The sequence below is a fragment of the Anguilla anguilla genome, chromosome 2 (genome assembly GCF_013347855.1).
Source record: "Anguilla anguilla isolate fAngAng1 chromosome 2, fAngAng1.pri, whole genome shotgun sequence".
Classification (NCBI taxonomy): Eukaryota; Metazoa; Chordata; class Actinopteri; order Anguilliformes; family Anguillidae; genus Anguilla; species Anguilla anguilla.
The window spans coordinates 10705170-10729042 of record NC_049202.1 but is presented as its reverse complement, the minus strand read 5'-3'; the positions used below and the strand labels follow the sequence as shown (position 1 = coordinate 10729042).

The window sequence follows — 23873 nt, the reverse complement described above, 5'->3', positions numbered from 1 at the left end:
GTACACTAGTAGTAATACACTAGAATTCAGGGGTACACTATTGTTGTTTCTAGAATACAGAGAAGCGTAATAGTAGTTCACTGAAATACAGAGGTACACTTTAATAGTTCACAATGATTTAAATTTAGAATAGTTGTTCATAGAATAGGGGCAGACCAGTCCCTCTTGCTTTGTTCAACTGAGAACGAAACAGAAACGTGCTTCTCTATGTGGACTTGGACCTTGTGGTGCCACACAGTAGCCCACAGTAAAGCACAACGTCTGAAGAACTACTCAGAAAAAGGCTTTTCCAACTTTTATGAATTGCTTTATTGTTCGAAGTTTACGTCTTTACACAAACTCAGTTGTTTCAATATATCGATCTAACCTTTAAAACAGCAGTCTTATTAAACATGTTTTAATAACCTTCATACATTAGCACGTGTGTGCACATGTGTGAATATACTGTATATATGTACATGAATGCATTAAAACCGTAGTTTAATGAGAAGCTTACATGAGATTCACTCGCCTCCCCATCTTATTTTCTCCCATATGTGGGAAAGCACACCTCTTAGGGGCTGTGTGTGTCTGTCATTAGTAAAATCCTACCACTGTCTTTTTAAATGGCAGCACTGGCTTTGATGAAAATTGAATTTCTAGACTGTTTTTCCATTTTGTTTTTGAAAACATTACCTAAAACAGAGTGTATGTTGCTACTGGCACTGTTTCTGACATTCTGTGTTTGCTTTTCCTCATACTTTTGCAATTGCGTAATATTTTAGGTTTTTTGGTTAATGTTTGACACCCGTGCTCGAGTATACCCAGCAGTTCAAATATGAAAAGGTGTTGACTTTTAGATTTGCGAAAAGCAGAGTTCAGAAAATGCTTCTGACCGTCAAGTAAATAGGTGAGGTGCCATTTGCAATCTGGACCTGATCAGGCTTTACTAGTCTGCTTTATATAATCTAGGTAATTTAAAGTTTAAAGCTCGGAGAATCCTAAAAGCTGGCATACAGTCAAAGCCACCCCAGTCTAATCTCCTTACTGGTATAAAGCATTTTATACAGACACGCAGGGCAGCAAGACACTTTTAATGTCTCTGTCCTTTTGACAAGAATCTAGTCTTCCCTCCATAAACTTTGTGCTTATTTCTTTATACAATGTGGATCATTTTCAAAAGCTGACTTGTATATACGTACGACAAAGCTATTTACTCTTTCTGTAAAAATATATAATTGTACAATATGCAGTCTGGTGTCTACTAATTAGTAATTGCATTCCACTTAAGATTTAACAAGAGTTGATCATCTTGTTTCTGAACATCATGTTTCTGAACACCTGCAATAGCATTCATAAAAATTCTGCATTTATTATTACTTTGAACCTGAAGACCAATGGCCAATTGGTATATGTGTTTAAGGTCATGTAAGACGTTGCCAGGTTCTTAAAGTCTTTTTCTGCATAAAAGTATAATTTTTTTCTGGTATAGTACTGTATGACTGTATAGACATTGGAAACGGTTTGGTCCAGATTTGTATGTAGTTTGATGACATCCAAGAATTATTCCTGGAAAATAATTTGTGTAGGCAAAAGTGGTATTACCAAAACAAATCAAATGACCACACATCCTTAAATTGATTTCAGATGAAACTTTATAAATACTTATTAATTTGAGTATTACTTATCAGAATTAATACTCCTCATTTTAAAAATAATCGTGACCTTCACATTGCCAACTTGATTATAAGCACCATTGGCATAAATTAGTTTAATTCAGATAGTTTTAAACTAAACAACTGACAGCTGTTTCATTGCTATATGATAGTAAAACAATGTGTTAAGTTTGTACTTTGTGAATTTGTAAGGACAACAATAAATGTCCAGGTAGTTCAGAATTTGCTCAGTGTCACCAAATGCTCATTTTAAGACTTTATTAAGAAAGTCTTGGGCAAATATGTTGCAGGGTGCAGCCTTACTGCATTTAAGTAGTTAAATGGTAAGACAAAACTAACAGCAAGGAGTCTGTAGTACTGTAAGTATATACATTATTTTTAAAACGTAAGTAAATCATTTAATCTAGAAAATGCAGCTATTTACAATACTTGTGAGCTATAGTTAAAAACGAGGAATTGCACAATGATGCTGTCACTGTGGTGGTTCAAATAGCACTCAGTCCTTTGGTCGGTTGTGGGAAAAAATGTAGCGCTGTGCAGCTCGGCGCATCTCCTGCATATCCTCATTCAGCATATGGTGCAGGTTTTGGACTTTGAGCTACTGGCACCTTCATTGTCTAACAGGAAAGAGAACAGTCAGGATTTAATTAAGTTCCTGCTCCATGCCCTTAATAGGCCACAGCCATTCAGAAATGTGTTACCTCCATCCACCAAACCTCCCCCTGTGTGTGGCACAACATTTTCTGGCATGCTCACGTTTTTAACCTTGGTTTTTATGATGTTTCCTGTGTGCTTTGTGAGTTTGCTGTGATTCTTAGCACTGCTACATATGGGGGGCAAAATGGCAGGTTGTCAAACATTGTTTAATTTGCAACTCTTTCTCTTTTTTTAACCCTATAAAAATATTTACATATGGGTGGCAGTTTAGCATATAACAAAGTTATAACTGGAAGGTTGTAGGTTAAATTCTCAGATGGGGCATTTGAGGAAGGTACTGTATTTAACCTAAATTTCTTCAGTAAATATCCAGCTGTATAAATGTATTTAAAGAATGTAAGCTGTATACGTTAATTTGGATAAGACCATCTGAGGTACTATGCATTGCACTCTGCCCGTGAATATTGTCTGTAATTTTATGTTTTGTAATGTCATTGTCATAAACGGAGCTATGGAACCTTATAAAGCAGTGAAGGTTTTTGTTGCTGTGGTTACCTTTCTTCTCAACCTCTTCCAGGCTCTTCTTCTGTTGTTCTATGGCGTCCACCTTTGCCTGGTGAACATCGGCCAGCTCCTTCCAGTGCATCCTGTTGTTGTTCAGTCCATCAAACATGGGTGTAATTTCTTTGTGAAACCTCGAGAATTCCTGCACAAGAGAGAGAGCCGGTCACTGCAGGCCTACCAACAGCCAGCACAGTCATTAAACCTTCGTTCAAGCATCCCATCTATGCACGGATTCCCCTGGGACAAGTTAAAGGAGTTTAAGCATTGCTTTAGCATGTGTCACCTCTGACAATGCTAAATAAGGTTAGTTAGCACTGACTGTGCTGTATTATGTCCATGTGAGTTTCTACAGTTATTACCATACTGTGATTTTAATTATTAGGGTGTCGATTTAATAATGTGATTATACTGTATTTGCCTCTTCGGTGACTCCCAACGTTCCCTTTAAATTGTGACGTTGCCTGAGAATGTTTAAGCTGTTTCATTTTCAGTTTTAGGCATCAAAACAATACCACTGAACATGTCATTGAAATCACTTTGTACTTCAGAAATAGAGGCTGTGTAAGCAGGTCTTTGCTAAGCAGGTAATTTAAATGTTTTATCTTTTATCAAATTGACAGAAACCATAATATTTTTTACCTGGAAGATTCTGTTCACTGATCATATTATGCTATAAAGGTTTAATGTAATTATTCTTAAAGCTTACCTTGTACACAAATGAACACACAAAGTCGATAAAACCGCACTGCATCTTGGGAAGCTCTTCTGCCTTATTTCTGTCCATCATGGGCTGAGGTACAGAGCGAAAGTCGAGAATAATCAGTGACGTTTCATTGCTAACTGTTGCTAATGTTTAAAGTGAGTGCTTTTGACAGAGTAGTGAATGATAGTGTTGGACACATGCACATTTAAAGTGACAAGAACCCAGATGAGGAGGCCCCATTGGTGTATGGAAATGTAAAGATGTTGGGGGTTGTGTTTGAGAGTCTTACAATGGGCTGCTGATCCAGAACTGTCTTCTCCAAGTCTCCCTGTTCCCAAAATTCTGCTGCTACCATGAGAGCAACCTGTTAAAAGTAGATTCACTGTCAATACGTGTCAAGTAAGTTCTAAAAATAGTTTAAAAACACTAATGGGATGGCCATTACTTATTATCGTAATTCTTAAAGGAGTGGTGATTGTGGAGTGGTCACAGCACTAACCTTACTTTGAACTTCCCATGGTTTGGTAATGGCAGACAGATCACAGCCTGTCATCATCATTGCCCTGTTTCAGAAAGAAGAGTGTCTATTTCTTTGTTCTCTTTAGACAGCCCATACTCATCTGTGACTGGCTCAGACACAGTAATTTAAGCCAATCGTAAGTTAGAGTGCATTACATGCGAAGAGAAAAGCAACAGTCCCTTCAGCGAGCCAGATGCTATTATTTAGCGTAAAATATTCTGTGCAATGACATTACCTGTGGAGGAGTAAAGTTTAAGGAAACATGAAAACTTATATTTACATGATGATTTCCTTCCTGATAGGATTGTTTGAAATGTGGCTGATTCTGTCTTTCTCCTCTGTCATTGGTTCCGTGGCATCAACAATTTTCTGGAACATTGTCCTCTTTCTAGAAGACATAACATTCACGCCATTATACTTGAATTATTACAGTGCCACATATATCCAAACTGCAGTGTGCACCCGTTTTAAATTAACAGTCCAAAAAATAAAGCAGTTAAAACCAAGAGATTTCAAAACAAAGGCCAGCACAAGAGGTCTGATAAGGATCAAGCTCTCACTTGAAGTACAAGGCCAAGTCTGTGGCAATGATGCAGACATCGAACAGATGCTGTACTGTCTCAAACTGACGTTTCTGAAGGTTCTGGAAGATATTGAGGCTCTGTGGAAAACATTAGAATGGACACTGTTAGCAAGGCTCGTTTGAATGGATGGTGTGACGCCAATGTTCTACACTTCACTCCAGTTGCAGCAAAGGGCATCAACCTCATCAGTCATCAACGTTTTGCTGTACTCAAGATGGTGTCTCTCCATGATGGAAGATCCGTGTAATTTGGCCAACGGAGATGCGCTCCTGCAAATAAGGAAACAGATCGAATGTTTTGGAATCTGAAATCCCACTCCCCCCCCAAAAAAATAAATAAATAAATAAATAATTTTTTTAAAATAATAATAATAATAATAATAATCCTTGTTACTATTCATGCAAAGGAATCTTTATTCTTATCAAAGTTGTAATACTTTACTTTGTTTGGTATAAATTGTTGGTTCCTCTGTGGTCAATGTCATGGCAGAATGCAGCCGCCACCATCGCGAAGGCATCCAGGTCTGAATAGTATTTCCTCAGTTTTCCAGTCTGTAATGAGCAGAAAAATGGTGAGGTTACAGGCCATTCTTCAGACACAGAAGTTGTGCACTTGATCTGTATGGATGCAATGGCCATTTTATTTGGTTGGACCAATTTAAAGCACTTCACTCATGTAAAATGGCAAATAAGAGGCAATGGAAAGCTTAAAAAAGGAAGATATTTAGCTCTATACCTCCAACCATGTTTGCAAAGAACCAAACATTCAGTAGCACGAAATGGCATGGTCTGAAGTGTTAATTTACCTGTAGGAGACAGAACATTGTCTGGCCCACATTGAACCCATGCCTCCAGTTGTGGTATGTAATGTCCCGATAACCTTTTCGAACCGTGTACATCCACCGGGTCAGGACCTGGTGAACACAGTCAAGAGAATACTGCCAACTCATCTTCCCTTTTTATACCGGGGAGAAAAATGTACGGAACGTCCAAAACAAATAAGTGACTTGATCAAAGATCATAACATGCTTGCTTCCTTTAGCTAGCTGCATTCACAACCAGTAATTTAGAAATACACAATAGAAAGTGTTACTTTTAGAGAAACAACCATTTGCATAATTAACAGTCTTGTGCATCTTTATACTAGTGGACCTGAAGCTGTCATTAGGAGCCGTTTCTTACCTCTGCGGGAACTTTGAACTTCTCGACCACATTTAATTCAAAGAAACACCGAATTCCACACTTGATCAGGTCATGCTCTGTCACTGGGAAGTCACTGAAGTGGAACTCCAGCAACTCCACGTCTTTAGCCTCAGGAATGGTTGCTCTCTGTGCAAGTCACGGAGAAAATCATCTGATCAGAGTGTATATCGACAAAAATGGATCTTTGCGGTGGATTCATTTGCACGAGGCATTTTCAAAATAATATTTGCTTAATCATTTGAGTCCCATGGCTGAATAATAATTAAAATACATGGAATCAATTCAAATAACACACAGAGGTAAATCCACTATAATGTGACTCCTTGTGGTATCATTTTGAGTAATCTTGAGTGGATGTTTAACTGCATCACAGTGATACTTTTATGTGCCAGGTTCTGGTGCCCGTCCAGCTGGTTCAGTCACTTTCAAAGAGTTAAACGGCATACCAAGAGTTTGTACATTTCTTTCTGGTCACAGTCCTCTGGCTCTTGATTGAACTTCTCCCTTGTGTTCTGAAAAAAAAGCACATACCCAAAAGGAATGATTTATCATAGCTCTCTTTAGGTCACAATTTAGCAATTCTAATTTCCATGCCCCTCCAATTCTCTAAATTCTCAAATTCAAGCGAGGATTTACCAGGATACTCTGAAGTTCTTGGTTGGTGCATTTGGTCTGGTACATCAGCATTTCCTGTGCGATCTCTTTCCTGTTTTCCATCTTGTTGAGTTTGTCGTGGGTGTCGCAGTTTAGGACTGACCAACCTAAAAACTGTGTGAGAGCCTGGAACAATACAGATGTACTTAAGTCCATATTCTGATGTTACAGTCGGCAGAGCTAAGTGCTCAGAAGCAAATGGAAAAGGAGGGGGAAGTAAGGTGCGGAAATGACGTGAAACTGCTTTGACTTGCTTCAGTGATCTGTTCATCGCACTCATCGAAAGGCTTGCCATCTTTTCTGTTGAAAAAGGTGGCAACGCCCACAATTTCTTCCTTCTTGTTGACAATGGGAAGGGACAAGACGTTTTTGATCTTCCAGCCAGTCTCATCCACTGCATCTTTCTGGGCAGAGCAGAAAAGAAAAAAGATTGATTTGAAAGTCCTTTGGGAAATCCATTGTGATGGGTTAATTGAGATGAGCACAGTTTTACCTGGAATGTGAAGTACTCATCCGCTGGTGCATTCATCATGTTACAGATCTAAAGGGGGAAAACATGAGCTTTGATATTTCACATTCATCACACATGGCAATCGCAATTATCAAGGTCAACAAAGAAAAGACAAACATCCAAATTTAAAATGTCATTTGTTCTAAACCTACAGCACGAAAAAAAATGAAATCCAAAATGCTTTCATAATTTTACTGCTCGGCAATCAATTGTACCTGCATCATATTTCATTATTGGTTATCAGTGATAGTGATTATACAATTTTGTGTGATAAATAAGTACTCACAAAGCCATTCTCAGCAACAAAGGTTGGAAGCCCACTGACCATCGCCCAGTGATCAGTCGGAGGTGTCCTTCAAGATATATAGGAAGAAATGTAAAGGAACATTTTCCAAAAAAGAATTAGCACATTATGTTTTAGTTTAATGAATGTTTATATCTTTACTGTATACAACCCTGGGAGCTGTGGCCCCCAAATTCTATGGTGTTTGGTCAAAGTCAATTTATTAATGACATAGCCATTTTTGTTTTATTTATCCTCATGCTCTGCTGAAGAGTTGTGTCTACTATTGTTGGTATTACAGAATATATGCTATTGTGGACGCATAATATCCAGTATTTATTAATACTCACGGGATGACTTTAATCTCTTCCTTTCCCTCCAAAAGGTAGTCAATGATCTTGTAGAAGTTCACTTCCTGTAAAAAATAATAAAAACAGTTTGTACACTCATTAAGTAATACTTAAAAATCGTACAATTTCCCAATTAAATAGGTACGTACTCTGCCATCTGGTGTCTTTGGGCCCTTATAAGGTTCTACATCTCCAAGTTTAATTGGCCATTCATCATAGAATTCCTGGAAAAATGTGAAAAATATTTATGAATCAGGAAGCACGGTTGTGTGAAATGATGAGGAATATTTTTCTGCGGCTCAAACACGAACCTTCTCTTTGGTCATGTCCAGAAGGCCTACAGAATATCTTTCACATTGAAGGTAGGTTCTCACTGTGTACAAAGCTTTGTGAAACTGTCGCTCAATATCTGTGAGCTCTTCAAACACCTTGCTGGCTGACCAGAGCAACACCTGTTGTAAGGTGGGGAAGACAAACAGGCACCGACTTTGTTTAAAGTTGTGAATGTTTGATTTCAGAGAAAGTTACACGGGCTTGGACAAATCAAAATACAATGCAATGTTATTTGCTTTTGTACACTTTCTTAGGTCCTTAGCTTTAGTTCTCTAAAAAGGACAGTGATTTAGGTTATTACATAAGTGGACTAATTGAATACCTACTGTTTGGGCCGAAGTTGGATAACAGTTTACATCCTTACCTGACTTCTCCTGGATTCCACATTCCACAAATATGTGACGTGGTGCTGAATAGCAAGAACTGATGCAAAATTCAGGTACTTGACAAAGATCTATAAGAAAATAAATAAATAAAGAAAACGGGAGAACACTTTAACAACAATGTCTGATATGAATTGTTCAAGAATATTATTGATAGATCTGATATGCGTGTTATGGTTGCAAGGAGGAGACTTTAGCAAAATATGTTATTACACCATAGAACTAGGTAATCCAATTGATGTTGACCCTTTAAGGCTATAATACACTAGGCTTAATGAAGACAATGGCATGTTGATGTGGATTATAATATCTAAATTATATTATAGAATAATCACCACTGGGATTATTGAGTGGGGTGTCTTTTAAGTTGTGCACAGACCATTTAGAGAATAAGACAAACATATTCTTCTTATTTGACATGGCTGTATATACATAACAGTATATAAAAGGCTACTGTCTAGTCACTCTGGTAGACTTACAGTGTCACTTGGTTCCAAACCCTTGGACCCTCAGATCCATGGTCACGCGACCATTTTAGCAGCACTGAAAAACAATCCTTACCTCCTCATCAGTCTTTGAAAATCCATTCGCTCCACTTCTGTTCAGTGCCATGATGACACCAACAGCATCTTTTTCAAAAATGATTGGAGCTGAGAGTATGTTTTTCGTTGTGTATCCTGTCTGATTGTCCACAAATTCGCTGAAGTTATTATTCTACAGATGTAAAAAGAAAGGCAATTGAAACAAAGGCTTTAAGAATAATTTATTCTATTTTTAAAATTTATTCTAAAAAAATATCAATAATTTACTATTCATGGGATGAGTTGCATTTATGTTTTATATTATTTATTTAATTTTCTAATAATAATGAAATTAGTTATGAATTTCTACAGCGAGTACTGCTGTGACTACTGTGTACACTGTGAATTCTATAAATACTAATTCTACTGGCTATCATCGAGATTGAACCACCCACACCAGAAAAAAATGGGGTAAACTGGTCTTCAGTCCAACCCAATCAGATTTGATTGAGCTTTAAGCAAACATATTAAGGTTGGATGGATGGATGGACTGCATTTATATAGAGCTTTTATCCAAAGCGCTTTACAATTGAAGGTGTTTATCCCTCATTTAGCATTTTGGCCTTTTAAATTTGTACTGCAGATGACTGCTAATTTCACACAATTTCAATATCAATTTTCAGTTCAACTAATCAGAAATGCTTAAAATGGTTCTATGGGTATAAATGAAGGTCTGTTAATCCATATCACTGTGGTAACATCCAAAGACCCAGTGTTTATTAAAATAAAATTTAAAAACTATGAGTTAAAATGATACTTCTTTTAACCAAACATTATTGCAAAAATAAAACCATAAAAGCAGCATTTGAAAGATGACAGATGGTTATCACAGAAAGGTCTTGTTACAAATTACAGTTCTGCAAGTTACTTCATGCATTTTATCCAAGCTGTGTAGTAGTTCTTATGTAGGATGTCTAAACTAGAGCCTACTAGCTATAAAGTGAGCGTCTACTCCCATTATATACATATTTTTAATCGTCATCAGCAGTGTTTGTAACAAGAGAAGACACTGAAATATGAAATAACACAAAGGACAGTGGAGTCAACTGTGATGCTTCTAGAGCTTTCTAGAAGAAATGTATTATTATTATTATTATTATTATTATTTAACAAGATATTTGGATATAATGGTCATAAAGTGTCTCCTCACTTCATTTAACATTTATTATTTGTATAGCGTATAACATGTATTATTTGTGATATTTAGAAGTATTGTTCACTATTAAGCACATGTAAATAGCTAAATGAATAAATGTGTTAGCAATGCATTTATCAAATCACAGAATTCAATGAACATATGTCTTTCTTGTGTTTATATGCCTGCCACAGGAATATGACTCATTGTGTCATATTCAGTAGACTAAATGACAGCACCTCAGGCACATAGTCTGGAAGAAATATGAACAAGAAGACATTTTTAACTCACTTGTTTGACATCTGGGATATTTTGTAGCTTTTTCGAACGTGCTGTCAAGCCCACTATTCCCATATCCAGAGGGAAGACGATTTCAGAGTTCGGGTCGACAAAGTTTTGCTCAAATTGGGAAGTCGGGGTGACGTTGAAGAGAGCGGTGGCCAGCTCGGGCGTTCCGTTCCTGGACCTGCAGGCGAAGTAGCTGCACCTGTCAGCATTTGCCAGAAGGCATATTCTCTGCAGGATCCTGTGCATGGACTTCTCCATGCAGGTCGGGGTCTGCACCTCTTTGACCAGGTCGAAGATGACCGCGGATTCCTGGATCTGGGTGGCGTCTTTAAACGAAGCTGGATCTTTGATCTCCAAGCTATTCGCGAAGGCAGCGGTGAGCACCTCGGCCCGGAGCTTCTTATCAAAGTACTCTTTGGCAAACTGGGGGTTATTCTCCAGGTACTTCTCCACGCTGTCTTTGTCCGCCATTCTGCTTGGTTTTTCTCCCCCGGCTCACTGCTGCATTACTTGTCGAATGTCAAAAGGAAGCATGGAACGAGAGCTCAGCAATTTCCAACAGGCTCCAGAGGAGACATGGCTGGCTCTTGTGCCCCACAGATGACAAGCACCCTGCTGTCTCCAGGCGGGTTGAGAGGGTGAAGTGGCTTAATGATTGCAGGGATCCCTGAGGCAACTGATTAATGTGACGTCATTGAATTAACGCTCTAAGCTTGCTTAACCTGCAAATCCCAGCTCTGATCATTTTACTTTGGGCAATCCAATCAAAGGCAATGACTGCCACATTCTGTGAGATTTTCACAAGAAGTAATATGTAATATGAACATCAGTCGCCGTTTGTTTTAGTTTTTCAGTTCTTAATGAATATTCAGAGCATATACTAGGAAAGGTTTGCGTGGGTCTCCCTATCATCCATTGTAATGCAAATTATCATGGATGACATGTTAAATTGTTCTCTGCTGAAAATAAGAGTGAAGCAAGAACTAAAGCAAAGGTTCCCCCCCCCCACCCGTTCTCAGTAACAGAAATCTCTGCTTGCTATGCTATCCCTTCATACTGTGTCCTTTCACACTTTGATGTGTAGATGAAATCCAGTGCACATAGACAAAATTGTATTAATAACGAATGGAGCAAACTTAATCATGTAAAGTAAATGCTAAGTGAATACAGGAATATGAATTAGATTGTTTTAATGGTATAGTAAATTAGATTCTTACAGGGCTCTAGACTGTTGATTAAGTGTTTGTGCTGTTTCAGGCGCTTAATTCAGTCAACATAGTATAGCTTCTGAGAATGGCATTCCAGGAAAAGCTAGGCTATTACTGTCTTTTTACACTGTCTGGAGAGCCAAAGCAAGCAAGTCTATTTTGATCAGCCAGATTAAGCCTGGCTCATTAGCGATATCTTTATATACCCCTGCAGCCATTTCTTTCTCTTTCAGTGGAGGGAGAGCACGTGGTAATTTAAGCCCCAGATTAAGTAAAAGTAATTAACTGCATGTCCCTACAGTAGGATCAGGTGTGTCTTTTTGACTTTGTGGGCTTGCCTCTCATTTTGCAAGTATTCATGCTGTGGCTGAAGCCTAGCCATGCGTTGGAGAAAGTGAGTCAGACATGGCCTCTTCAATGTCATTACTGCAGATGAACACCCGTTTCTAGTTTGATTATGATCTTAATGTGAAAAATGGTAACAACTTGCTTTTAATAAGAAAGCAATCTACAGAATCTGTGCTAATTCGTTAAAATATTATTGCTGTTGACCAAGTGAACATTGACAGAAATAGTAAAATCAGTCATGATAAAGTTAAAACTCTTGGAAGGTTGAAATGGAGATTAAATCAGAATTGCATAAAAAAAAATAAAAAAAACTCTGCAGGAGACTGCTGGAGCTATTTGCTTGTATACAGAGTCCATTCTTCCGATAGGCAGCCATAGATTAGAGAGAGCAAGGGCAAGGAGAAAAAAGCAGGTGGCAGAGATTTGTGTGCGCTTGCTACCCAAGGTTTCTAATGAGACAAAATATTTACGATGAACAGGTACGGAACAGCTGCCAACACAGCGACCAAGAGTGAGTTCTGACATTGATACACTTTGCACAAGGGTGTCAAGAAGAATTCCCTTTACATATCCTGTGCATGCACATTGGCCACTGCATCCAGGCAGGTCAGACTATATAAAGTAAATATTTAATGAAACATATATGTCTGTTCTGGCTGTGTCTCTGCAGGTTTTGTCTGTTAATTGTATTGCCTATCTTTACATCTCACCTTTTTTGAACCACAGCCCGGGAGAGTGGCAGGAGGGGAAGGCTTTTACATGAGCTGACAGCTCTGGCTAATGCTCTTTAGGCACATCAGCCCGTTTTGGCAAGAGGTGCGTTGCTCAGCCTCGGGCACAGGACCAGAGCTCTCCCAGGTGATTTGTGTCAGAGCATCTGGGCTGTTAGTCTCCTGTTACCACTAGAGCACTAGAGCACTGCATCCTCTAACACTGGGCATGTCAAAAGTCAAACAGCCTCTCCTGCACTTAAACTTCTCATTGTATAGGGTCTTAATGTATTTTTTAAAATTTTTATAAAAGAACAACAATAAAAAAGCACCAGCAAGACAGCCAGGTACATTGATGTACTATCACACAAATTAATTGTGTAACAATATCTAGCAAAAAAGATTTAGGTTAAGGAAAACATTGCTACACATGTTACATGAAAATCACTTGAAATGAGCTGGCTATTTTTAAAAAGATGGGCATGTATCAGCATGTATCATGTATCAGATTAACATTACAACATAAACATTAGATTGCAATTTAAAACTTCAGTAATACTTTTATAAACAAGTGATGGGGACCTGGTCTGTTTCGCTGGTCTCTGGCTGGTCCTACAGATAACAACTGTAACCTGCACAAGGTATTCCACTATAATACCTTAATTACAGAGGCACCTTACATTCTCCAGTTCTCCAATCCTGGCAAAATCTTAAACAGCAATGAAATCATCTGAATTATTCTCCAACTTTGATTGAATATATTTAGATTATTTATTATATGATCCTATGTTCTTAAATGCTGAAAAACATGAGTTTAACTGACTGTAAATATGCTGGACTGTCATTAAGGTCTTGCAGTTTGGTCTTTGAGTAAACCACTAAAAATATCTAAATAATATTGAACAAAACTTATGTTCAAACAGAAACTAACCAAGAAGTCAAGATTACGAGAATGACTCAAGTCAGAACGGTGTACCTACAAAAGTAGTTATTTTATTGCACCACCTGTGCAAGAAGGAACGCAGATAAACAACACATTAATAACTTTGCCTCAAACTTCTCTGAGAGAATGCACACATTCAACACTCTAAGATGTAAATAGAGACTATCCCTGGTTCTGCTCAGCTTATTGAACATTTTTTTTAAGATTCACTGACAAGATTTGAATCTATAACCTTTATATGAACATAATCATTAACTAAACTCATTCAAAATATTTTTAAATATATCCTGATATTTACCCCAAAACACCACTAAATGATTTATTAATGTTGCCAGTTAATCTGTCAGTTTAAAAGAAGTGCAATTTTTTTGGACTGTTTTTACATTCATTAACAGATGTCTGAAAGAGAAAGAGAGGGACTATGTGTGGGATAGACTATGTCTGTGTCAAAATATCAACAGATGGCCAGACTGAAAATGACTGGCGCACATGCTGAGGCTTGCTGCGTTGTTTGTAACATTCTAACATTCTTCGGGTTCATGTGCTATCCAGGGAAAACATGTCAGGGTGATGATTTGTTTAAAGTGAACCAGAGTGCTAAAGTGCATTATACACCAGATGTGTTCCTGGCGTAAAGCTTAAAGTCTTTCATAATAGGACCTGAATCGATCCAGAAAAAAAGAAAAAAAAAAAAACTTTTCTGATGAACGGGGTCAAACTCGTGGAACAAGCCAGCCCACACGAGACTTGGGAGTTACATAAATGTTTACCCCATTAAAGCAGTGATGTGGAGAGGAGCTCAGATATCCAGGTGGGGTTATGAAACAGGGAGCCTCTATATAAGCCAAACCTCTGGACACAAGAGCTCTGAAACAGACTGAACTTCTCCCAAGACTGCTTTTTTTCCCAGGTACTTTCCATGCCAAGATGCATGCTTTCGTGCTTTTTTTTACGTTTCAGAGGAGGAACATTTAAAGAAAATTTTAATTTGACTCTTCGTTTTTGTGCAAAATGCAAGAAAATAATAAGATGAAACTATCTCTAATGGACACAATGCAATCTGCTTTCTACTAAGAAGCATCTTTTTTCTTTTTCTCCTGCTTTCAGGTCTGAGTCTCCAGGATGTTCAGGGTTTTAGCCCTCCTCTGTGTACTAGCTACGTGCTGGGCACAGGACTGCACCGTGTCAAACTTCCAAGTGATGAAGAATTTCGACCGACAGAGGGTAGGTAACAAAAATAAAGATCTCTTAAACAAATTCGTACAGATAAATGGTCAACGGTTTGTGTGATAATAGTACAGAATGTTCTTTTATGTGTACTGCTTGCATGTTTAAAAAAAAAAAAAAATGCAACTGCAAATTCTGCTTTATATTAATGTTCCAGTACACAGGGACATGGTATGCTGTGGCCAAGAAGGATCCGGTTGGACTCTTTCTGCTTGATAACATTGTGGCGGAGTTTGCCATGGAAGCTGATGGGTCAATGACAGCTAAAGCCAAGGGCAGAGTGATCATCTTGAAGTGAGTTAGACTTTCTTTTTTCCCAGAATCAAAAATAAATGACATAACATGGGAAGCCCCCCCGCACCCCACCCCTGCCCCCCTTCTGCAAACCCCTACTACCGTGCGCATGAACATACTGCAGCACAGTCACTAACGACGCCCCTTGTAATTTTTGTTTCCACCAGTAACTGGGAGCTTTGTGCGAACATGTTTGCTACTTTCGAGGACAGCACAGACCCTGCTAAGTTCAAGATGAAATACTGGGGAGCTGCTACTTATCTTCAGTCTGGAAGTAAGGCAAAAAAAAAAAAAAAACTTATCTTAAAGTTCCACAATTCTAATGGGAAATATTGTCTTTGTGCCAGAGTGGAGTCTTTGCAATATACCATCAGTAGCATGTACTTGGCTTGGGGGGTGGGCATGACAATGCATATTACTGAGTGTCCTCAAGCGTGCACATGTAAAATGCATAACCTATGGCTGAGGACAGGTTGCGCAAATTCACCCGATGGTGTGACGGTATTGATTGGTCAAAGGTTTTTCGGAGATTACTCCTCACCTTTTCCGTGTGGCTCCCTGCAGATGATGACCACTGGGTCATTGACACTGACTACGACAACTACGCCATCCACTATTCCTGCCGCCAGCTGGACACCGACGGCACCTGCCTGGACAGCTACTCCTTCATCTTCTCCCGTCACCCCAACGGCCTCAGACCCGAGGACCAGAAGATCGTCACGCAGAGAAAGCAGGAGCTTTGCTTGCTCGGCAAATACAGGCGTGTTTCTCACAACGGTAAGCTTTTCGTTAAAGTGCCCATTTCAGATAAAGAATTTTTGGCGTAAATTGTAAATCACAATGATGCTTTTGAGATGAGTTTCATTTTGTGAAGGAAACAGAAGTCCTCTGTTAAGCATACATTTAATCGTCCCACATTGACTTCTCTTGTGTGTTCAGGGGCATCATTCAAAGCATTACTTGGTCAGTTTAAAAAAAAATTCAAAAAGCGGGCTCAGTGACATGCAGCTGTTATTTCCGCACAAGTTCCAGGCTCTTTAGTTGTTCAAACAAACTGGATCATCTAACAAATTTTTCTTGTTTCACAGGGTACTGTGATGGGAACTGATTCAGCACTGCCAAAGAAAACACTGTGAAATTTTAAAATCACAAATAAAACTCCAAATGTTTGTATAAAATGTATTTGAAATCAATAACAGCAAAATACTATAAAAAGAAATGGCTTAAGCATTAAGAACTGCTATGTGCCAGAGCAGCAGGTTTGACAAGCTTCACATTACACCTGAGAAATTGTTCTCCCAGCCATGGAACCCATTCATAAGCAGCTTTATGTTTGTAAACTGTGTAATGCAACCTGAAACCACTTTGTAAAATAAAATATTGGAAAAAAAGCATCTTGTTGATCGTAAACAATGGCACATATTAACAAGGCTACAGATGCAACTGTTTTTAAGCCTGTTATCCCATACTGTTGTTGAGGCAGGAGGGGCCTAGAAGAACTGGCAGCTCCTCTCAGAGGATGTCCTTTCAGCAGTCCAGCCAATTACCTGTTGTGGTCACAAATGATTGACAGTGGGTAGTTTAGTAGCCCCACCCCCTATTGGGTTTACAAAACATCTTCCACTCATAAGTGCTTTTCAAGATGGCTGAGTGGAATTTAGTCTTCCAGATCCAGACATCCAGATGACCAAATCGATCATGACCATATTTCTTTTGTCACTTTTGTGCACGTAGGCCAAGATTCCATGTCTGAGTAACCTCCTAATACTACTGGGCAGTGCACCAGTACGCACTTTGGATATATATGGACGGCTAAAAGCAAGCCTGCACATAACAAGGGGAAGCAAAGGAGATGTGTACACACAAATCTCATCAATTGGGCTTAAGTGCTAACTCTTACTTAATGGACAGTTCAGGTGATATTTTAAGAAGTGGTAATACAGACAATTGGCATGAATACATTGTGTATAAGAAAAGACTCATAAGGAACAGCAATGTTCGAAACGAATACCAGCAACAAACAATCGCAGCAGCTCATCATAATGATGAAACCAGAAACCATGAATCATGGCAAAAGACCCAAACCACAAAACTGAGCTAGAATGGGAAGCCGTTGGTTAATACATTACCGCTGAAAGACCACCACCGATCTAGCAGTGTCAAAGGTTTCAAGCAAATGACACTTCAAAAATGCTCGGAGTACGGTAGCAGACCTAAATTTGCTCCATTTTATTACTCGTTACAGTTCTTCACACAGTGTATAGGACATTGCAGAACAGATACAAATTCCTTCACTCACAACAAACATTCAAATATTTTACCAAAATGAAAACAAATAATGTCCACTACAATTTGAAGTCCATAACAAAGAAGGTGACACTTGGTTCTACTCCCTGATAAATCTTGGTTTTCAGGGGAAGGGGAAGGGGAAGGGGGACCCCCCCCCCCCCCCCCATCTAGAAAACTTAAGTGGTCCGTAAACATTGCTTTCCTAAAAATACATTTGGCATTAATCTCTGGACTAGATTGTGCTATCAGCCTTTAAAACCATACCTTTGGGCAAGCTTTCAAAGACAATGTGGGACTCATTTTAAACACACAATTAATTTCAAGCTTAGTTAAACCCATCAGTCGTATTCTGCTGAAAAGCTTTCCTGAACCAAGGAAACTTGGCATCTGCCACCCTGCCTAGGACAGCCACCTTAATGCACCGCCTTAAATAGTATAATACCAGGACTTCATTATGCAATCTAATTCAAGAAGTCCATTTTAAAGAATACAGAGTATACATTTACTCTACTTTTATACCCACAGAGAAGAGATTAATATTATAAGTTCAGAAGTGAGGAAAAAAATATTTTAAATAAAGATCAAACCATAAGTTAAAAAAGTATTTATCATATATAAAAATGACATCATTCCTAAAAACTTTACTGTGCCACGTAGGAAATAAACAAAAGTACATTTCACTGGAGATATAATTGCCCAACGTTCTGAAACTTAAAATACACAGGTCATTATACAGATATGAAAATAATTAGAAAAAACTGAATAACAATAAAAGCTTTAAGGAGACAAGTAAACCAGTAGACTTCCACTTTTTTCTGCATTATATTAAAAAAATCTCAATAAAAACACCATATGCGCAAAAGTAAAGGCAAAATAAAAAGAAGGGGCTCCCTTGTTTTAATGAGACAGGCTGAGACAGTAGTCAATATGAGCCAGTAATTCCCGGTGCTGACTGGTGGGATACTTGGTTCTGCATTCCGGACACTCCAAGAAGCTCTCGTCCAGAAGATTCGGGATTTTTGAAGGGGACGTGTGATTCAGATGCGGATTCTCAATCGATAGCTTCTCGAACTCCAGTCGGCTGCAAGAGGTCGGTTCGGAAAAACGAGATTCCTTCTGCTGTTTCTGAGATGAGAGGAAAATGGCGGAAGTGAGAATTTTCCGACAACAAATACATTACCACTTCATCGCGGTCGGTCCTGATACCGCCACCATACTTACAGTCGACTCGAGTTTGGCTATTTGCTCCCTTGCTTTACGAAGCTCTTTCAGGACTTTGTGCAGCTGGTACTGCAAACTTTGACGATCAAGTTTCTCGTTCTCAAAGCCTTTTGCTGACATCTGCACCTAATGACAGTAAACAAGAATGTACCAAAGGCAATGTATGAGGGAAAACACCGATTTAAAATGAATAAATATCTGACCATAACAAAACATGGGCTTGAGTCAGATATTCACAGTACAGTGCCAATTAAAGGTATGTACGATTACTACAGATAGAAATGTGGCGAGATCAGTCAAAATCAGTCAAGAGCCAGTTAATTTAGCAGAATGAATTTTTCTGAAGTAAAAAATGGTAATAAAGAGCATCCTTCATCTCGATCATACCTGCTGTTCCAGCGCCGCAACCCTACTCTGTCCTTCGTGTTGATTCAGCAGAGATTTTTGCAGATGGTTAACCTTTTCAAAATAAGTACGTATGAGCACCAAAGGAAATGTCAAAGGTCACAAGCTTCAATTAAAAGTCAACAAAGTAAAAAACAAAACAAAAAAAACAACAGCTATTCAAACAAAAGAAGTTACTGGGTAATTGAAGACATTTTAAGCGGCTGGGGGAGAGGTTAGAACAGCGTGTGCATTTTGACTATGGGCTTTCCCAAAAATGCTGAATTAAAAAAAAATAAAAATAAGATACATAAAAAGGAAATAAATAACAGCTACAGAACCACAATGCCAATGGGTGGTCACACTGGCCTCTGGGAAAACACAGACCTCTCGTCCGATAGAGAAGCAAAAACACACATCTATGTCATTAACTCTCAGTCAGCTTGAAGACTTCCTGTCGTACCTGGAGAAGGAGGTCAGCTGACCTCTTGCGCTCCTCCGCCAGCCGGGCGTCCATGTTGTCCAGCTCCGCCCTCAGCCTCTCGCTCCTCTCGGCGGAGGCCCTCCTCTCCTCCTCCGCGCTCCTCCTGCTGCTCAGCCTCTCCGCCTGCAGCTGCTCCCGGGCCTCGTCCAGCTCCCTGGCCTTGTCGTCGAGCTTCCTCCTGGAGTCCGCTGCCTCCGCCTGCCCCTGGGCCACCTGCTCCCTCAGCGACTCCAGGTCCTTCTTGGCCTTCAGCAGGAGCCTGTCGTAGTGCTCCCGCATTCGGGCGTACTTCTCATCTGAGGAAACGAGATGATATTCATACAATAGTTTAATTAGGACAGTGTTTCTCAACCCTGGTCCTGGGGACCCACTGCCCTGCATGTTTTAGATGTCTCCCTGCTCCAACTCACCCGATTCAAATGAATGGGTCGTTATCAGGCTTCTGCAGAGCTTGATGATGACCCATTCATTTAAATCAGGTGTGTTGGAGCAGGTAAACATCTAAAACATGCAGGGCAGTGGGTCCCCAGGACCAGGGTTGAGAAACACTGAATTAGGACATCACAAAAGTTTAAGTTTAACACAATAACATAAGAATACAGCACTGAATATAATTTTGGGGAGAAATGTAATAATGTGAACATTTACTTAAGTTACACTGCAATTAGGCTACATCTGATGGGGAAGTAATTCACATATGAAATCGACCTTTCCAACGTAAATTAACTTTATTAAGTTAACGGTTGCAAACAGCCTGGACGTGGTAGGCGTAAAATTGGCGTTTTCTACATAAAGGATATCAGCCTCGGGACTGTGCAAGCTGTTCCTTTAAAGCAAAGCAACAGCCACTCGCCTCATTGCATTAAGATTCCCGGTGTCCCACTTCCTTACCTTCTGAATCGCCCTCTTTGTGCTGCTGCTGGAGTGCATGGTTGGCTTGATTTAACTGCTGCTCCAGCTCAAGTGTCCTTGCCAGGACTGACTTGACATAGGCCTCTCTCTGCTGGTCGTAACCTAGCCACTGCTGGTTTTTCTCCAGGGCCTTAGCAAAGGAAGGAAGGCGCGCACGCACACACACACACACACACAATACACACAATACACACACACAGACAGACAGCATAGAGCATTTTTTATGCTAGGAAACAAAATAAATAAATCCACCATGTAGACTCGCCATCACCTCTTACCCAGTCTGATTTTAAAAGGTACACCAGATAAAAGTGCTTACGTCACGTAAGTGTTCCTGGATGGTGGCAACATCAGCAGGTGCAACCTGCCCATCAGCACGCGAACCCTAAAAGCATTCAGGGGTAGTTACCAGCAGCAAACCTTCCCTCTTTGATTAACAAGCCTACATGTACAATTACCCAGGCATAATGAAACTAGCAAAAAGGCTATCACAGTACATAACTGGAATTACTCCAAGCAAATGTTTTTAAGTTAGAGCTTTAGAAATTAGTATTTTATAATGTGTCAATTGTCTATCAAAATTGTGATTTAAAAACAAATCAAGCAGTTGACATAAGTATCTTGTTTCAAAATTCAAACAAAATCACTGCTTTATTTAACCTTCAGAAATCTTGTTCGACACACCAGTATGTGATGTATTTTTCTACAAAGAACCTTACATACATTTTTATCTTACTCACAAATGTATAAATTAAGTGGTAATTTAGGAGACTGGAACTTATTACTCGAAGGTTGTGGGCTCAGTATCCAGGATGCTGCTGATGTGCCTTGACCAAGGTATTGAACATATACTTCTTCAAAGAATATTCAGCTGTACAAATGGTTTGTATGTAACAAAGTAATCTATAAACCACTTGTATGTAAGCATCTGCTAAATGCCAAAAATATATCAAATAAAATATATACAGCTCGTGTACATACAAGAGAAATGGTCAGGCAATGTAAATGTATGAATAACGGGGGTATTTCATGATGTATGATCCCAAAGAACAATAATCTGAGGGAGCTAAATGAACCAAGAGAACAGCTGTTGAAACAGTTGTGATATGCTGCCACCTGGTGCACAAAGGCATTACTACAGATGTAACTGAGCGTGGAAGGGTGCCCTCCATCAGGAGCCACTTTACAGCAAATACATTTTTGTATTCTACCGGCTTCTATTGTTCACACAAACAAGTTGATAACATTCACAAATGACAGAGCCAGTAGTAAACAGACCCCTAACATACAGATATGAAATATTTACCTGAGTACCTGGATCTTCAACTTTACCATGTCTGCTTTCAAGCTCCTGGCACCTGGCAGAGAGAGCGGCCAACTTGTTTTTCACATTTTTTGTCTCCTCGGAGAGAGACTGCACCAATTTCTCTCTCCTCTCCGCCTCTTTGGCCTTCTGCTCAAGCTGGGACTGAAGAGAGGCTACGATCTCACCGCCTTTTGCTTGAAGCTGCTGCCTCAGTGTAGCTATTTCCTGATCCTTGGCCAAGAGCTGCTGGGAGTTTCTCTCACGTAAGGTCTCAAGGGAAATAATTCTCTAAAAATGAAATTGGGAGGGAGGAACATGACACAATCAGCACAAGATGCAATAAAATGTACTTACTGGAGAAATATATTTATTAAAAAGGGCAAGACTATTGGTTACTTTGTGGTTACTTTCAATAACATGCCCAATTTCCATCATAATGGCTCCACTGAAGTTTGCAACACAAAGCAAATGAGATAGGCACACATATGGTCAGATTTACTACGTTTACTTGGTGGCTACCATATGTTATAAACAGCTCCAAAAACCATGGGGAATGAATTTCCTTTTAGTCCAAATTGAGAGATGAGTGAGTGACTGAGCTGTGGTAATTAAACCAACACATAAACTGTTTTTATAATCATCAAAATAAGCAATTTCGAGATTTGATTTCAGAAAATTTTAAAAATAATTTGATGACTCCACGAATCATGCACAATACAATATAATTAACTTGTCATGCGGATTTAATCAAATCACTTCATATAAAACGACTTCAATTTAAAACACAAAAAAATTAAACTGGAAAGAAAAAACATTACCTCTAAAAGCTTGCTCTCATCTGAATCCGGCACCTTTGATTTTTTATTGGACATATCAGCCAAGGTCTTTTTCAGGAAAGCATTTTCCTTTTTGAGCTTGTCGAGCTCAATCTCAGCCTTCGGTCCACCGAGCCTCAGACCAAATTTGTTGACAATTGTTTCTTTTGCATTTTTATTAGCCATATCTGGAGTGTTTCCTGGGGAAAAAAACGGATTAGGCGTTGAAAACAACATGCAACTACAGAAACTTGAAAAGACTACTTTTTCTTTCTGGGGGTGACAAACTAGCAGAGGGTTCTACCTTGTGAGAACAAAGACAATTTGTAAATACTATCTCCAAAATATAAAACCAAGGCCTACACCTGTTACAGCTAGTTTGTGTGTGTGTGTGTGTAACTGACTGTCGGTTAACTTCAGCGAGCAAATTAGCCAATTTATCGCACCCACCCCTGTCTTGAATCATTGCGTTTTGGTGGAAAACAGTATTTTGCTAACCAGCAAGATCATTCAACAAAAATGTAACTTATGTGTCGGAGAAAGGCTATTTTAATAATAATGAGCAGTGCAGACTGAGTTAACACAAGCGTGTTTGTGTGTGTTGGTCAGGGAATATTTGTGCCTATATGCAACTTTGTTAGCTACCTAGCTAGCTGTCTAAACAACCGCATACAAGCTATGATCTACAGGCTTTAAAAAAACTTATTCTGAAATGAAATATCAATGTGTAAAAAAACTCACCGTTCGTTTTTCCTTTGTTAATACCAATCTATCCTCTACTGTATTGCCGCAAACGCTAGTTAGAATCAAATTGAAACCCCTGTAGGTTTTGGTGAAACGGCTTTGACTTACTTCCTTATTGAAAATAAGTTTGAATACAGCGCGTCCTACGTCATTTCCGAATTCTACATATTTTCGCTTGTGATTGGTGTAGACGGGTCATATGGGATATTCTCACTGAACTCATTGGATATTCTGATCAATCAGACGCGAAAGAACCATGTGCCATACAGGATGATTCAAAATATAGTTGCATTAAGCCCTGTCAGCTGAAAAAAAAGAATATGCTGTATATAAATACCATATATTTTGTAAATATTTAAAAAATATATATGATAAAATATGCAATTAATATAAAATCATATATTTTAAGAATAACTTACAGTTGTTTCTATTTGGATTGTGACCAAATGTAAAAACCCGTAGGCTACATTCATTGTAACCTATTAAGGAAATGTACGCGACATTATGCAGTATCTGCGTATGGTCCGACTGAGTGTGTGCTGCGAACTGCACCTGTGCATAGACTCATTGCCTACTGCCTAGCCA

At 39.0% G+C, this 23873-nt stretch overlaps 3 protein-coding genes across 3 annotated transcripts; 1 reads left to right on the top strand and 2 right to left on the bottom strand.

The window, feature by feature from the left end:
* Positions 1-740: 740 nt before the first annotated feature.
* pde6c (phosphodiesterase 6C, cGMP-specific, cone, alpha prime) lies at positions 741-10874 on the bottom strand. Its single transcript, XM_035406254.1, has 22 exons — positions 10407-10874; positions 8961-9113; positions 8381-8470; positions 7995-8135; positions 7833-7907; positions 7684-7748; positions 7337-7403; positions 7033-7080; positions 6794-6943; positions 6522-6665; positions 6332-6397; positions 5865-6011; positions 5489-5596; positions 5125-5234; positions 4865-4952; positions 4660-4760; positions 4380-4487; positions 4079-4142; positions 3869-3943; positions 3583-3666; positions 2868-3018; positions 741-2272 (listed from the first exon to the last, which is right to left on the bottom strand). The coding sequence occupies exons 1-22, from the start codon at positions 10872-10874 to the stop codon at positions 2223-2225; spliced, it is 2553 nt and encodes an 850-aa protein (XP_035262145.1). The 3' UTR covers positions 741-2222.
* Positions 10875-14362: 3488 nt separating this feature from the next.
* rbp4 (retinol binding protein 4, plasma) lies at positions 14363-16527 on the top strand. Its single transcript, XM_035407121.1, has 6 exons — positions 14363-14522; positions 14720-14836; positions 14997-15133; positions 15301-15407; positions 15698-15910; positions 16222-16527. Exons 2-6 carry the CDS (start codon positions 14735-14737, stop codon positions 16239-16241), a joined length of 579 nt encoding a protein of 192 aa, XP_035263012.1. The 5' UTR covers positions 14363-14522; positions 14720-14734; the 3' UTR covers positions 16242-16527.
* An 820-nt stretch (positions 16528-17347) lies between these two features.
* Positions 17348-23421, bottom strand: cep55l (centrosomal protein 55 like). Its single transcript, XM_035407120.1, has 9 exons — positions 23286-23421; positions 22548-22744; positions 21730-22017; positions 20743-20808; positions 20403-20553; positions 19491-19807; positions 19031-19102; positions 18644-18769; positions 17348-18547 (listed from the first exon to the last, which is right to left on the bottom strand). The coding sequence occupies exons 2-9, from the start codon at positions 22728-22730 to the stop codon at positions 18320-18322; spliced, it is 1431 nt and encodes a 476-aa protein (XP_035263011.1). The 5' UTR covers positions 22731-22744; positions 23286-23421; the 3' UTR covers positions 17348-18319.
* Between the last annotated feature and the right edge of the window lie 452 nt (positions 23422-23873).

Excerpts from the sequence above, each read along its gene's own strand:
- cep55l (XM_035407120.1), bottom strand. The coding sequence starts at position 22,730 with ATGGCTAATAAAAATGCAAAAGAAACAATTGTCAACAAATTTGGTCTG. Across the intron at positions 22,018-22,547 it reads ATGAGAGCAAGCTTTTAGAG|AGAATTATTTCCCTTGAGAC; the intron begins GTAATGTTTTTT and ends TTTCATTTTTAG. Across the intron at positions 20,554-20,742 it reads TCCAGGAACACTTACGTGAC|GCCCTGGAGAAAAACCAGCA; the intron begins GTAAGCACTTTT and ends TCCTTTGCTAAG.
- rbp4 (XM_035407121.1), top strand. The coding sequence starts at position 14,735 with ATGTTCAGGGTTTTAGCCCTCCTCTGTGTACTAGCTACGTGCTGGGCA. Across the intron at positions 14,837-14,996 it reads AGAATTTCGACCGACAGAGG|TACACAGGGACATGGTATGC; the intron begins GTAGGTAACAAA and ends TTAATGTTCCAG. Across the intron at positions 15,134-15,300 it reads GGCAGAGTGATCATCTTGAA|TAACTGGGAGCTTTGTGCGA; the intron begins GTGAGTTAGACT and ends TGTTTCCACCAG.
- pde6c (XM_035406254.1), bottom strand. The coding sequence starts at position 10,874 with ATGGCGGACAAAGACAGCGTGGAGAAGTACCTGGAGAATAACCCCCAG. Across the intron at positions 4,488-4,659 it reads GACTTGGCCTTGTACTTCAA|AAAGAGGACAATGTTCCAGA; the intron begins GTGAGAGCTTGA and ends TATGTCTTCTAG. Across the intron at positions 3,019-3,582 it reads TGTGTTCATTTGTGTACAAG|GAATTCTCGAGGTTTCACAA; the intron begins GTAAGCTTTAAG and ends TCTCTTGTGCAG.